Below are 13,848 nucleotides of genomic sequence, written 5' to 3'. Positions count from 1 at the left end.
ACAGTGCGTTACAGAATGACATATGCTGGGTTCTGGTTTCAACTTCCCAGTGTGGTATTTTTTCCTCTATTTTCTTCTAGTTACATGATTATGCAGATGTTACATGCATATCCCAGATATAAAATCTCAGGGTTGGTAGGAAGCTTAGCATTTACTTGATTTATCGGCCACGTCTTGCATCCACTGGTGCTCCGCTCATGTTTAAAATTTTATTAGAACAGATGGATCAGAGTGAGTTCAGAGAAGGTAAGTCTATGGAACTTGACTAGTTACTGACTTGAATCATAGAATGGTGATTGTAAGAAAGGTAGTTCAGGTAAGTGCTGTATGGGGAAAAGAAGAAATGGAAGAAAACAAGTGGCCAATATACAGGGAACTATATAATTTATCATACAAGCCAGAACATTTTTAAGGGTGAAAGGAATACTATTAATAATTATGTTAGGACAATAGACACAAGCTGGGACTGTCCTTGATAAATCATAATAGACCTATAGTAATTTAGGAGGATGGAAAGAGTAAGCATACTGTCCATTAAGAACCTAGAGATATCATAAGGGCCTGACGAGTGTGTTTACGGGACTGCCCAGATAAATTTTTCCTCCTGGTATAATCATAGTCTTGATACTTGAATTTACGTTTGCAGTTAAGGGGCAAAACAATCAGATCTGGGGATCAGAGATGCTTTCTCTGCAGCCTCTCAACAGTCTCTTCAATTTGTTTCAATACCAAGGAAATCAGAAATCTCAGACCAATGCCGGATGTGGCAGGAATTCCAGGACAATCCACAACTTCCCTGCCCATTTAGGGTTATCTGCCTGGAACCATTTCAACTGCCAGCGGCAAGTACCTTATGAAGCCACCACGATGAAGTTGTTACCAGGATGAAGTTGTTACCAGGATGAAGAACCATGTCAGCTAAGGCTTGCTAAGTGTGTCACGCATTCAGCTAAGATTTACTGCCTGTCTGTTGCCTTACTCGTATTTCATTTAATCATATGTCCCCATGCGGCTGCTCTTCTTGCTTCATCTTACGTAAGAGGAGACTCAGGCTCAGAAAGCTAAGTGACTCCACCAAGGTGACAGCTGAACGGGGACTAGGATAGAGACTCAAGCCTGCTCCTCTTTCTTGTTCTGCCACGTACTGGCAGGTGGTAGAAGCGCCCGGAGACGTTCGGGGAGGTCCATAGTAGGCCACGCACTGCCCTGCTCCCTTGGCCTTGGACATCCACCTCCCCTTCGATAAAGTGCTCCAGTGGGTGAAGTCGAAGGAGAGGCAGCGAACGGATACATGCGACTCTGACCTTGGGCCGACTAGGAAAGGCGCGCTCCGCCCTCCCCCAACATTACGGCGGCTGCGTCAGCGAGCTGCGGCCCACACCCAAGATGGCGGCGGCGGCGCCAGCGGCCTCCTGCCCTTCCCCATCATGGCGGCAACCGGAACCGCCTCCAGAGTCGTGTGATCCATACAATGGCTGAGCACCTGCTCCAGGCTTCCCGGCAACGCCGAGTGAAAGCCATGACGGCCGCCGCGGGTTCGGCGGGCCAAGCCGCGGTGCCCCTGCTGCTGTGCGCGCTGCTGGCACCCGGCGGCGCGTACGTGCTCGACGACTCCGACGGGCTGGGCCGGGAGTTCGACGGCATCGGAGCGGTCAGCGGCGGCGGGGTGAGCAGCGGGGGGTGGGACGCGCGGGTGGCGTCAGGGGACCGCTCCGTCTCGCCCCACAAGCCCTCGCGGCCTAGCTCTCCCGTCGCGGCCCGGCTTCCGGCGGGCGCCCCTCGCCTGGCTGTCCGGATCCGCCGGCTGCGGGGCTGGAACCTGCGTTTGCTGGTTTAAAATGAACCTGTAGAGCCAGTTAGATTTAACAGATCCGGGGCTCCACCGAGTAAGTGACAGGTCTAGATAGTGACAAGGCTGGGGCTCAAACCCTTCCTTTCCCTGGGCAGCGGGGCCTGTTGGGGGGGTCTCTTCGCCTTGGAGAGGGCACTCTGGGAGGGTCACTCCAGAGACGGCCAGGGAGCCGAGGAGCATCCGTCTGCTGAAGAGGATGCCCTAGTGGGATGCTTTGGCTGTGCCTCTTCTTTTTTTAGGGAGGGGGGTCGGGGAGTCCTGGACCAGTACTGCAGGATGCGGTTGGGCTCTTTCAAAGGGTCAAGTATCGGATAAGCTTTTGTTAGGAGGCACAGCAGGTTAAGAAGGTGAGAGGCTAGAAACTGTCTGGGACTTTTTTTTTCTTTTTCTAATGGCAGGCTACACCAGTATCAACTGATAGTTTAGGATTGTTTACTGTTGGAGAATTGTTTTCCCCTCGGATGGCAAAGGCCTAAGGGGGTGAGTTGCCCTCTGGAAGGGGCAATGCCTCATTGGTGGCTATTTATGTGTGTGAGGAGAGGGAAACGATGGGTCACCAGTCAAGATAGTGACTCACCACCGTTAAGATGCATAAGAATCACCTGGTCCGTTTGTTTCAATGCAGACTCTGGCCTCCCCGCCAGCTCCCATTCTGACTTTACAGTTCTGGGGTGGGGCCTGAGAATCTGCTTTATAACAAATGCGCCAGTGGCTTCTCATACTAAATGTTGAGAGAACTATTTTCCTGATTCAAGGATCTCTGGAGCAAGCGGTTTTTTGTTTTTTAAATAAAATTTTAATTTAAAGATAGTTCCAAATTTACAGAAAAGTTGCCAAGACAGTACAGAGTTCTCATATACCCTGTAGCCAGTTTTCTCCTGTTATCAGCATACCACATTAGTACGGGACCAACCAATTAGTGTTTGTCCCAACCAATATTGATTACTTTAATGAAAGTCTGTACTTCCTTTCATATTTCCTTAGTTGTTACCTAATGCTCTTTTTCGTTTTCAGGATCCCATCCAGGATACTAATTGCATTTAATTGGCATGTCTTTTTAGTCTTTTCTAGGCGGTGTCACTTGGGATAAGTTCGTATTATCTGGACATTCTAAAATACTTATGTTAAGGGAGACGTGAGGGCCATTCCAGCTTAATGCAAAATTTGTGTGGGCACAGCTGGTAATTTCCTTAGTTCCCTAGTCATGCTGATGGGTGGCTCCTAAGCCTGGGAGCTTGCCACAGTAGCATGATTGTTCTTGGCTCCTAACAATTTACTTAGTCCTGTCTCATGCTCTTTGTAACCACTGTCTTGTCTTTGTTTTATCCCCTTGTGTTTATAGCTTTTGGGTCCATGGGGTTTATGGTGGCAGATCTTTGGTGAGAGAGATTTTCTTTTTTGTACCCCAGATCATAGCTAGAACTGATTTTATTTGAAAATAGTAAGGCAGAACTCTTGAATTGGTTGAATGGGTTGTTTGTGGGGTTGAGTCAGATTCGTGCTTGTATCCTTAGATGCAATTCAGAACCAGCTTGAATGCTTGCTTGCTGGGTGGATGTTTTGGGCTGGTCTCAGCATATTGATAACCAGTGCTGTGGAGGGACTGGTCCTTGTGCTTCTTTTTTTTTTTTTTAACGTTTTTATTGGAGTATAACTGCTTTACAATGGTGTGTTAGTTTCTGCTTTATAACAAAGTGAATCAGTTATACATACACATATATCCCCATATCTCTTCCCTCTTGTGTCTCCCTCCCACCCTCCCTCCCTATCCCACCCCTCTAGGTGGTCACAAAGTACCGAGCTGATCTCCCTGTGCTATGTGGCTACTTCCCATTAGCTATCTATTTTACATTTGATAGTATATATATGTCCATGCCACTCTCTCACTTTGTCCCAGTTTACCCTCCCCCCCCCATGTCCTCAAGTCCATTCTCTAGTAGGTCTGCGTCTTTATTCGCATCTTGCACCTAGGTTCTTCATGACCATTTTTTTTTTTTTTTTTAGATTCCATATATATGTGTTAGCACGTGGTATTTTTTTTCTCTTTCTGACTTACTTCACTCTGTATGACAGACTCTAGGTCCATCCACCTCACTACAAATAACTCAATTTTGTTCCTTTTTATGGCTGAGTAATATTCCATTGTATATATGTGCCACATCTTCTTTATCCATTCATCTGTTGATGGACACTTAGGTGGCTTCCATGTCCTGGCTGTTGTAAATAGAGCTGCAATGAACATTGTGGTACATGACTCTTTTTGAAATATGGTTTTTTCAGGGTATATACCCAGTAGTGGGATTGCTGGGACATATGGTAGTTCTATTTTCAGTTTTTTAAGGACCCTCCATACTGTTCTCCATAGTGGCTGTATCAATTTACATTCCCACCAACAGTGTATGAGGGTTCCCTTTTCTCCACACCCTCTCCAGCATTTACTGTTTGTAGATTTTTTGATTATGGCCATTCTGACTGATGTGAGATGATATTGCATTGTAGTTTTGATTTGCATTTCTCTAATGATTAATGATGTTGAGCATTCTTTCATGTGTTTGTTGGCAATCTGTATGTCTTCTTTGGAGAAATGCCTATTTTGGTCTTCTGCCCATTTTGGATTGGGTTGTTTGTTTTTTTGATATTGAGCTGCATGAGCTGCTTGTAAATTTCAGAGATGAATCCTTTGTCAGTTGTTTCATTTGCAAATACTTTCTCCCATTCTGAGGGTTGTCTTATCATCTTGTTTATGGTTTCCTTTGCTGTGCAAAAGCTTTGAAGTTTCATTAGGTCCCATTTGTTTATTTTTGTTTTTATTTCCGTTTCTCTAGGAGGTGGGTCAAAAAGGATCTTGCTGTGATTTATGTCATAGAATGTTCTGCCTATTTTTCCCTCTAAGACTTTTATTGTATCTGGCCTTAAAAGTCTTTAATCCATTTTGAGTTTATTTTTGTGTATGGTGTTAGGGAGTGATCTAATTTCATTCTTTTACATGTAGCTGTCCAGTTTTTCCAGCACCACTTATTGAAGAGGCTGTCTTTTCTCCATTGTATATTCTTGCCTACTTTATCAAAGATGAGGTGACCATATGTGCGTGGGTTTATCTCTGGGCTTTCTAGCCTGTTCCATTGATCTATATTTCTGTTTTTCTGCCAATACCATACTGTCTTGATTACTGTAGCTTTGTAGTATAGTCTGTAGTCCAGGAGCCTGATTCCTCCAGCTCCGTTTTTCTTTCTCAAGATTGCTTTGGCTATTCAGGGTCTTTTGTGTTTCCATACAAATTGTGAAATTTTTTGTTATACTTCTGTGAAAAATGCCAGTGGTAGTTTGATAGGGATTGCATTGAATCTGTAGATTGTTTTGGGTAGTATAGTCATTTTCACAATGTTGATTCTTCCAATCCAAGAACATGGTACATCTCTCCATCTATTTGTATCATCTTTAATTTCTTTCATCAGTGTCTTATAATTTTCTGCATACAGGTCTTTTGTCTCCTTAGGTAGGTTTATTCTTAGGTATTTTATTCTTTTTGTTGCAGTGGTAAATGGGAGTGTTTTCTTAATTTCACTTTCAGATTTTTCATCATTAGTGTATAGGAATGCAAGAGATTTCTGTGCATTAATTTTGTATCCTACTACTTTACCTAATTAATTGATTAGCTCTAGCAGTTTTCTGGTAGCATCTTTAGGATTCTCTGTGTATAGTGTCATGTCATCTGCAAACAGTGACAGCTTTACTTCTTCTTTTCCAATTTGGATTCCTTTTATTTCTTTTTCTTTTCTGATTGCTGTGGCTAAAACTTCCAAAACTATGTTGAATAATAGTGATGAGAGAGGGCAGCCTTGTCTTGTTCCTGATCTTAGTGGAAATGGCTTCAGTTTTTCACCGGTGAGGACGATGTTGGCTATGGGTTTGTCATATATGGCCTTTATTATGTTGATGTAAGTTCCCTGTATGCCTACTTTCTGGAGGGTTTTTATCATAAATTGGTGTTGAATTTTGTTGAAAGCTTTCTCTGCATCTATTGAGATGATCATATGGTTTTTATCCTTCAATTTATTAATATGGTGTATCACATCAATTGATTTTGCGTGTATTGAAGAATCGTTGCATTCATGGGATAAACCCCACTTGATCATGGTGTATGATCCTTTTAATGTGTTGTTGGCTTCTGTTTGCTAGTATTTTGTTGAGGATTTTTGCATCTATGTTTATCAGTGATACTGGCCTGTAGTTTTCTTTTTTTGTGACATCATGTCTGGTTTTGGTATCAGGGTGATGGTGGCCTCGTAGAATGAGTTTGGGAGTGCTCCTCCCTCTGCTATCTTTTGGAAGAGTTTGAGAAGCATGGGTGTTAGCTCTGCTCTAAATGTTTGATAGAATTTGCCTGTGAAGCCATCTGCTCCTGGGCTTTTGTTTATTGGAAGATTTTTAATCACAGTTTCAATTTCAGTGCTTGTGATTGGTCTGTTCATATTTTCTATTTCTTCCTGGTTCAGTCTCGGAAGGTTGTGCATTTCTAAGAGTTTGTCCATTTCTTCCAGGTTGTCCATTTTATTGGCATATAGTTGCTTGTAGTAATCTCTCATGATCTTTTGTATTTCTGCAGTGTCAGTTGTTACTTCCCCTTTTTCATTTCTAATTCTATTGATTTGAGTCTTCTCCCTTTTTTTCTTGATGATTCTGGCTAATGGTTTATCAATTTTGTTTATCTTCTCAAAGAACCAGCTTTTAGTTTTATTGATCTTTGCTATCGTTTCCTTCATTTCTTTTTCATTTCTTTTTGATCTGATCTTTATGATTTCTTTCCTTCTGCTAACTTTGGGGTTTCTTTCTTCTTTCTTTAATTGCGTTAGGTGTAATGTTAGGTTGTTTATTTGAGATGTTTCTTGTTTCTTAAGGTAGGATTTTATTGCTATAAACTTCCCTCTTAGAACTGCTTTTGCTGCATCCCATAGGTTTTGGGTTGTTGTGTTTTCATTGTCATTTGTTTCTAGGTAGTTTTTGATTGCCTTGTTGCTTTCTTCAGTGATCTCTTGGTTATTAAGTAGTGTATTGTTTAGACTCCATGTGCTTGTATTTTTTCCTGTAATTGATATCTAATCTCATAGCATTGTGGGCAGAAAAGATACTTGACATGACTTCAATTTTCTTAAATTTACCAAGGCTTGACTTGTGACCCAAGATATGATCTATCCGGGAGAATGTTCCATGAGCACTTGAGAAGAAAATGTATTATATTTTTTTGGGTGAAATGTCCTATAAATATCAATTAAGTCCATGTTGTTTAATGTATCATTTAAAGCTTGTCTTCCCTTATTTATTTTCATTTTGGATGATCTGTCCATTGGTGAAAGTGGGGTTTTAAGTCCCCTACTATGATTGTGTTACTGTTGATTTCCCCTTTTATGGCTGTTAGTATTTGCCTTATGTATTGAGGTGCTCCTATGTTGGGTGCATAAATATTTACAGTTGTTATATCTTCTTCATGCATTGATCCCTTGATCATTATGTAGTGTCCTTTGTCTCTTGTAATAGTCTTTATTTTAAAGTCTATTTTTTCTGATATGAGAATTGCTACTCCAGCTTTCTTTTGATTTCCATTTGCATGGAATATATTTTTCCATCCCCTCACTTTCAATCTGTATGTGTCCCTAGGTCTGAAGTGGGTCTCTTGTGGACAGCATATATAGGGGTCTTGTTTTTGTATCCATTCAACCAGTGTATGTCTTTTGGTTGGACCATTTAATCCATTTACATTTTATGTAATTATTGATACGTATGTTCCTATTACCATTTTCTTAATTGTTTTGGGCTTGTTATTGTAGGTCTTTTCCTTCTGTTGTTTCCAGCCTAGGGAAGTTCCTTTAGCATTTGTTGTAAAGCTGGTTTGGTGGTGCTAAATTCTGTTAGTTTTTGCTTGTCTGTAAAGGTTTTAATTTCTCCATCAAATCTGAATGAGATCCTTGCTGGATAGAGTAATGGTGGTTGTAGTTTTTTCCCTTTCATCACTTTAAATATGTCCTGCCACTCCCTTCTGGCTTGCAGAGTTTCTGCTGTAAGATCAGCTGTTAACCTTATGGGATTCCCTTGTGTGTTATTTGTTGTTTTTCCCTTGCTGCTTTTAATATTTTTTCTTTGTATTTAATTTTTGACAGTTTGATTAATATGTGTCTTGGCATGTTTCTCCTTGGATTTATCCTGTATGGGACACTCTGTGCTTCCTGCAGTTGATTAACTATTTCCTACCCATATTAGGGGAGTTTTCAACTATAATCTCTTCAAATATTTTCTCAGTCCCTTTCTTTTTCTCTTCTTCTTCTGAAGCCTCTCTAATTCGAATGTTGGTGCGTTTAATATTGTCCCAGAGGTCTCTGATACTGTCCTCAATTTTTTTTCAGTCTTTTTTCTTTATTCTGCTCTGTGATAGTTATTTCCTCTGTTTTATCTTCCAGGTCACTTATCTGTTCTTCTGCCTCAGTTATTCTGCTATTGATTCCTTCTAGAGAGTTTTAAATTTCATTTATTGTGTTGTTCATCATTGTTTGTTTGCTCTTTAGTTCTTCTAGGTCCTTGTTAAACATTTCTTGTATTTTCTCCATTCTATTTCCAAGATTTTGGATCCTCTTTACTATCATTCTGAATTCTTTTTCAGATAGACTGCCTATTTCCTCTTCATTTGTTACGTCTGTTGGGTTTTTACCTTGCTCCTTCATCTGCTGTGTGTTTCCTTGTCTTCTCATTTTGCTTAACTTACTGTGTTTGGGGTCTCCTTTTTGCAGGCTGCAGGTTCATAGTTCCCATTGTTTTTGGTGTCTGCCTCCAGTGGCTAAGTTTGGTTCAGTGGGTTGTGTAGGCTTCCTGGTGGAGGGAACTAGTGCCTGTGTTCTGGTGGATGAGGCTGGATCTTGTCTTTCTGGAGGACAGGCCCATGTCTGGTGGTGTGTTTTGGGGTGTCTGTGACCTATTATGATTTTAGGCAGCCTCTCTGCTAATGGGTGGGGTTGTGTTCCTGTCTTGGTAGCTGTTTGGCAAAGGGTGTCCAGCCCTGTAGCTTGCTGGTCATTGAGTGGAGCTGGGTCTTGGCGTTGAGATGGAGAGCTGTGGGAGAGTTTTGCCGTTTGATAATACGTGGAGCTGGGAGGTCTCTGGTGGACCAATGTCTTGAACTTGGCTCTCCCTTGTCAGAAGTATAGCCCTGATGCCTGACTGGAGCACCAAGAGCCTGTCATCCACATGGCTCAGAATAAAAGGGAGAAAGAAAGAAAGAAAGAAAAAAATAAAATAAAATAAAATAAGATAAAATAAAAAAGTTATTAAAATAAAAAACAAAAAATAATTATTAAAATTTTTTTTAAGTATTTAAAAAAAAAGAAAGAAAGAAGAGAAAAACCAAACCAAAAGTAAATCCACCAATGATAGTAAGTGCTGAATAGTTTATTAAAAAGAGAAAAGGAAAAAAAAAAAAAGACAGAACCCTAGGACAAATGGTAAAAGCAAACCATACAGACAAAATCACATACAGAATCATACGCATACACACTCACAAAAAGAGAAAAAGGGAAAAAAAAATATCATTACTCCCAAAATCCACCTCCTCAATTTGGGGTGATTCGTTGCCTATTCACGTATTCCACAGATGCAGGGTACATCAAGTTGATTGTGGAGATTTAATCCACTGCTTCTGAGGCTGCTGGGAGAGATTTCCCTTTCTCTTCTTTGTTCTCACAGCTCCCGGGGTTCAGCTTTGGATTTGGCCCCGCCTCTGCATGTAGATCGCCGGAGGGCGTCTGTTCTTTGCTCAGAGAGGACGGGGTTAAAGAAGCAGTTGATTCGGGGGTCTGGCTCACTCAGGCCGGGGGGAGGGAGGGGTATGGATGCGGGCCGAGCCTGTGGCGGCAGAGGCCAGCCACTGTGATGTTGCAGCAGCTGGAGGTGCGCCGTGCGTTCTCCCGGGGAAGTTGTCCCTGGATCACGGGACCCTGGCAGTGGCGGGCTGCACAGGCTCCTGGGAGGGCAGGTGTGGATAGTGGCCTGTGCTCACACACGGGCTTCTTGGTGGCTGCAGCAGCAGCCTTAGTGTCTCATGCCCATCTCTGGGGTCTGCGCTGATAGCCACGGCTTGCGCCCGTCTCTGGAGCTCCTTTAAGTAGTGCTCTTGATCCCCTCTCCTCGCGCACCAGGAAACAAAGGGGCAAGAAAAAGTCTTTTGCATTTTCGGCAGCTCCAGACCTTTGCCCGGTCTCCCTCCTGGCTAGCTGTGGCCCACTATCTCCCTTCAGGCTGTGTTCATGCAGCTCCCTCCCACTGGTGCAGGTCCTGTCTCTATTCTTTTGTCTCTGTTTTTTCTTTTGCCCTACCCAGGTATGTGGGGAGTTTCTTGCCTTTTGGGAGGTCTTAGGTCTTCTGCCAGCCATCAGTAGGTGTTCTGTAGGAGTTGTTCCACGTGTAGATGTATTTCTGATGTATTTGTGGGCAGGAAGGTGATCTCCACGTCTTACTCTTCTGCCATCTTGAAGGTCCTCTCTGTGCTTTTTACTATGATTGCAAGATGCCCTCAGTGATAACCATCAGAAAACTTTGAAAATAAAAGGTTTATTACTCACAGGTCCTGGAAAGCACATGGCACACCTGGACCACACAGGGAGGTTGTAGGTAGAGAGGGGGGTGTGGGCCTGGGGTTCTGCTTTCATTAGGGTCAAGGGTGAGGCCTAGGGTTTTGTGGGCTCACTTTTTATTGGTGAGTTCGAAACTTAAGAGTAGAAATTTAAAGTGCAGGAAGAGAAAAAATAAGCGACCCTAATGATGGTCAGTTATCGAAATCAACCAAGATCTCTAAAACAAAGAATCCCCCCCACCCCCTCCCGCCAACCCCAGCCTGGCTCTTTATCTAGTTCTGTGGCTGGCAGTGTGTTTATTTGAGATAGCTATCTCTGAAGTGGATAACTCTGGAGTGGATGCCTTGTAATCAAAGCTTAAGTCCTGCCCTTCCATTATAAAAAAGGAAAAACCAACTGTTAGGGATTACACTACAATCCACCCTTGGTGCTTAGGCATCAGAGTAAGTGGTGAGAACATTAACTGCCTGAGTAGCTGACTTACTAAAAGTCAGGGATAGGGCATGTTGTAACCTAGAAAGGATTTTAGTAGCACTCCTATAATAATTATATTGAACAAGCAATAGTCCTGAAATCCAGCTGGTAGCCGTTGACCCAAGCTTAAAGGGTCACACCTTGAAACGAGGTCAGTGATGTTGGGGCCCTAGGGATCTGTTCAAATATTAGATAACGTTATGATTAACATCTTGGGACATCTGGTGTAAGTAAGTTTGAATCTGTGCTGAGTTGGTGGATTGCTCCATATCGCACCCAACCACTCTCTTAGAATAGGTCAGTTCAATTAAAGGATTGTGTCTCATTTGAGGAGGCAGCAATGCAGGTACGTTTAGAAAGTTAGGCCTCTATGGTGCAAATATTTGATTCAGGTTATTTCATAAGAGGCATTTCTACGGAAACAAAAGCAAAACAATGGTTAGTGGTTGGAGCATATTATAAACCTAGTCTGAGTCCTGAGGGTAGCCAGTTGAGATTTCTAGATATAGGACTTGAAGCATATTCAGACGGGGTGGGGACAGATGGTGGCAATCATAGATTTTCCTGGTTTGTAGTCTGAATATCTCTGGTGGTGGGGAGGTTCTTTCTGAGTGGTCCATACAGCAAGAGGCACAAAGATTGTTCATACATGAGCTGTTGTAGTGATTTCTCTGGAGTTTATATGTAGTTGTCCCACTTTAGCTTGCATGGCTTCAAGAAAATGGCAATTTTAGTTCTCAATAATTCCAAGTCAGAAAGGTGGGAAAAAGTTGGAAACAATATCTGGAGAGTTGTAGCCAGATATTAGAGGAAGTGAGAAGAATTCAGTATTCAGTCCAGTTTACAGGTAGAAAACAAACCTCAAAGGCAATTAACAGGACTAAAATCTGATATCCTCAGGGTGTCCTTTAGTTTCCCCTTCCCCCCACCTTTTATCAGAGGTAACCCAAATAAGGCTAATTTACTTGCAAAATAAGTCTGGCCTGATTATTTAATAATTAATTTATTTATTATTTATTAAGTGCAACAAGAATAGTGATAGGCCATATAGGCTCTTTCAAGTATACTTTGCTGGACCTCCACACAAGGAATCACAGATTGGACTCTTAGAAGTCTCTCTCAAGGTAGGAAGCCAAGCTATGAGCTTACCATCAGACTTTCCCTGCAGTACTGATAGATTTGGGTGAATTCCTTTCTTCTCGAGGTCCGCCGAATATCCTGAGGTTCCTACATCTGCCAGGAAGCGACCTTCCTTACTCACCTGGTAAGGCTTCTGTAAGCAAGTTGCCATGCTGATTTTTCCAAGGACCTTTATTGGCTCCATAAGTCAAGCTTAGTCAAGCTTAGTTCCTTAAATCTGTTTGGTCATATCTGAGTCTATGTTCATCTCTCTCAGATATGACATTCCAGTTAAAACCTTGGTAATATAATCAATGTTTCCAATTGTGTCCTGTTACAAGGAGGACAGATTCTTAGGAACTTATGCAAATAAATATATTGCTATGAAAATGAGAATACTCACTAAGAGTTTCTAAATTCTGAAGGGATCAGGTAGGGAGAAATTTGTTTTATCTTTGTTTATAAGGGTACACTTTACCAAATTGCTGTAAGTCATAGACAGCCTAGGAAAAAGGGTTTCCTTAAGTCTGGGGGGAAAAAAAACCATTCAAGAACTAACAGTGTTTCGGATAAAAAGTCATAAAATTATAATTATCCTCATCAGTTCATTCAGTTCCTTGTAATTAATTCTGATTGATCTTGATCTTTAGTTAGTAGTTTTATGAATCTTTTTAATTTTTAAATTTTTTTTATTTTTGTGATATGCGGGCCTCTCACTGTTGTGGCCTCTCCCGTTGCGGAGCGCAGGCTCAGTGGCCATGGCTCACGGGCCCAGCCGCTCTGTGGCACATGGGATCTTCCCGGAGCAGGGCACGAACCCGTGTCCCCAGCATCGGCAGGCGGACTCTCAACCACTGCGCCACCAGGGAAGCCCTGAATCTTTTTTTACCTTAGAGTTCTGTAAATTCTTACCCAGTTGAGCAATATGATCTGAAAATTACCAGAATCCTGTACTTTAAGTTAGAGTCCTTTCCACAAGTCTTCTTGAAGATGAAGCACTTTTCGAAGAACACTTTTGCAAAAGCATCACAGTAAAACAATAACTGTCTGTAAATGAAAAAAAGACTTAAACACGACCATGTTAAAGATCTGATAAAGTTTATTATAATGCAAATGACAAGGAAATTAGGTTATTTCTGTGACATACAACATTTTAAGTTAATAACTAGAATTACAAGTGATAACATTATATCAGGATATAGCAGGTGTCTAGGAATTTCATGTAATTTCTGGAACACATATATTAGTAACATATATCAATACAAATATAACCTAAAGAAGGTTTAGCATTATGTCTTTGACAGTACTTCCCATGCAATTTAACATACCAAATAAGCCTAATTAGTTCAATGTCTGTCTTTTTATAAGGAGAAAGATCACATCTTTTGAGATGTTCCAGGGCCCATCTGGAAAATCTCAAAGTTATTTTGAGGTCAAAAAGACTTCATTTAGAATTTGATTTTGGAAAGTTTGTCAAAATATCAAAAGGTGTTAAAACACTTGATTAAATAGGATTGTTGGTCACTGTGAAGTAATACTTAGTTATCCATTTAACCAAAATGACAAGAACTTCACAGGCAAATACATTAAGTTACTTATTTTAATCCCAGTTTAACCCCCCCCCGCCCCAAACACACAACCTTAGCTCTTTTAATAGAGAAGACTCACTTTTTTTAAAGTAATTAAACATTCATTAAAGACAATGTGAAGCATAGAATATTATTATTTTTATTTATTTATTTATTTATTTTTGCAGTACGTGGGCCTCTCACTGCTGTGGCCTCTCCC

At 41.5% G+C, this 13,848-nt stretch overlaps 1 protein-coding gene across 2 annotated transcripts in view; it reads left to right on the top strand.

The window, feature by feature from the left end:
* Positions 1–1,471: 1,471 nt before the first annotated feature.
* GALC (galactosylceramidase) overlaps positions 1,472–13,848 on the top strand; it is a gene marked incomplete at both ends in the record, with an annotated part of 87,035 nt that continues 74,658 nt past the window's right edge. For both annotated transcript variants that reach the window (XM_079699633.1, XM_079699632.1), the window contains one exon: positions 1,472–1,666. In XM_079699633.1, the coding sequence (XP_079555759.1) occupies positions 1,472–1,666 (195 nt within the window). The remainder of the gene's footprint in view (positions 1,667–13,848) is intronic.

This window comes from Hyperoodon ampullatus (assembly GCF_949752795.1).
Source record: "Hyperoodon ampullatus genome assembly, chromosome: 3".
Lineage (NCBI taxonomy): Eukaryota > Metazoa > Chordata > Mammalia > Artiodactyla > Ziphiidae > Hyperoodon > Hyperoodon ampullatus.
The sequence above is the reverse complement of the archived record's forward strand: the minus strand, read 5'-3'. Positions and strand labels throughout refer to the sequence as shown.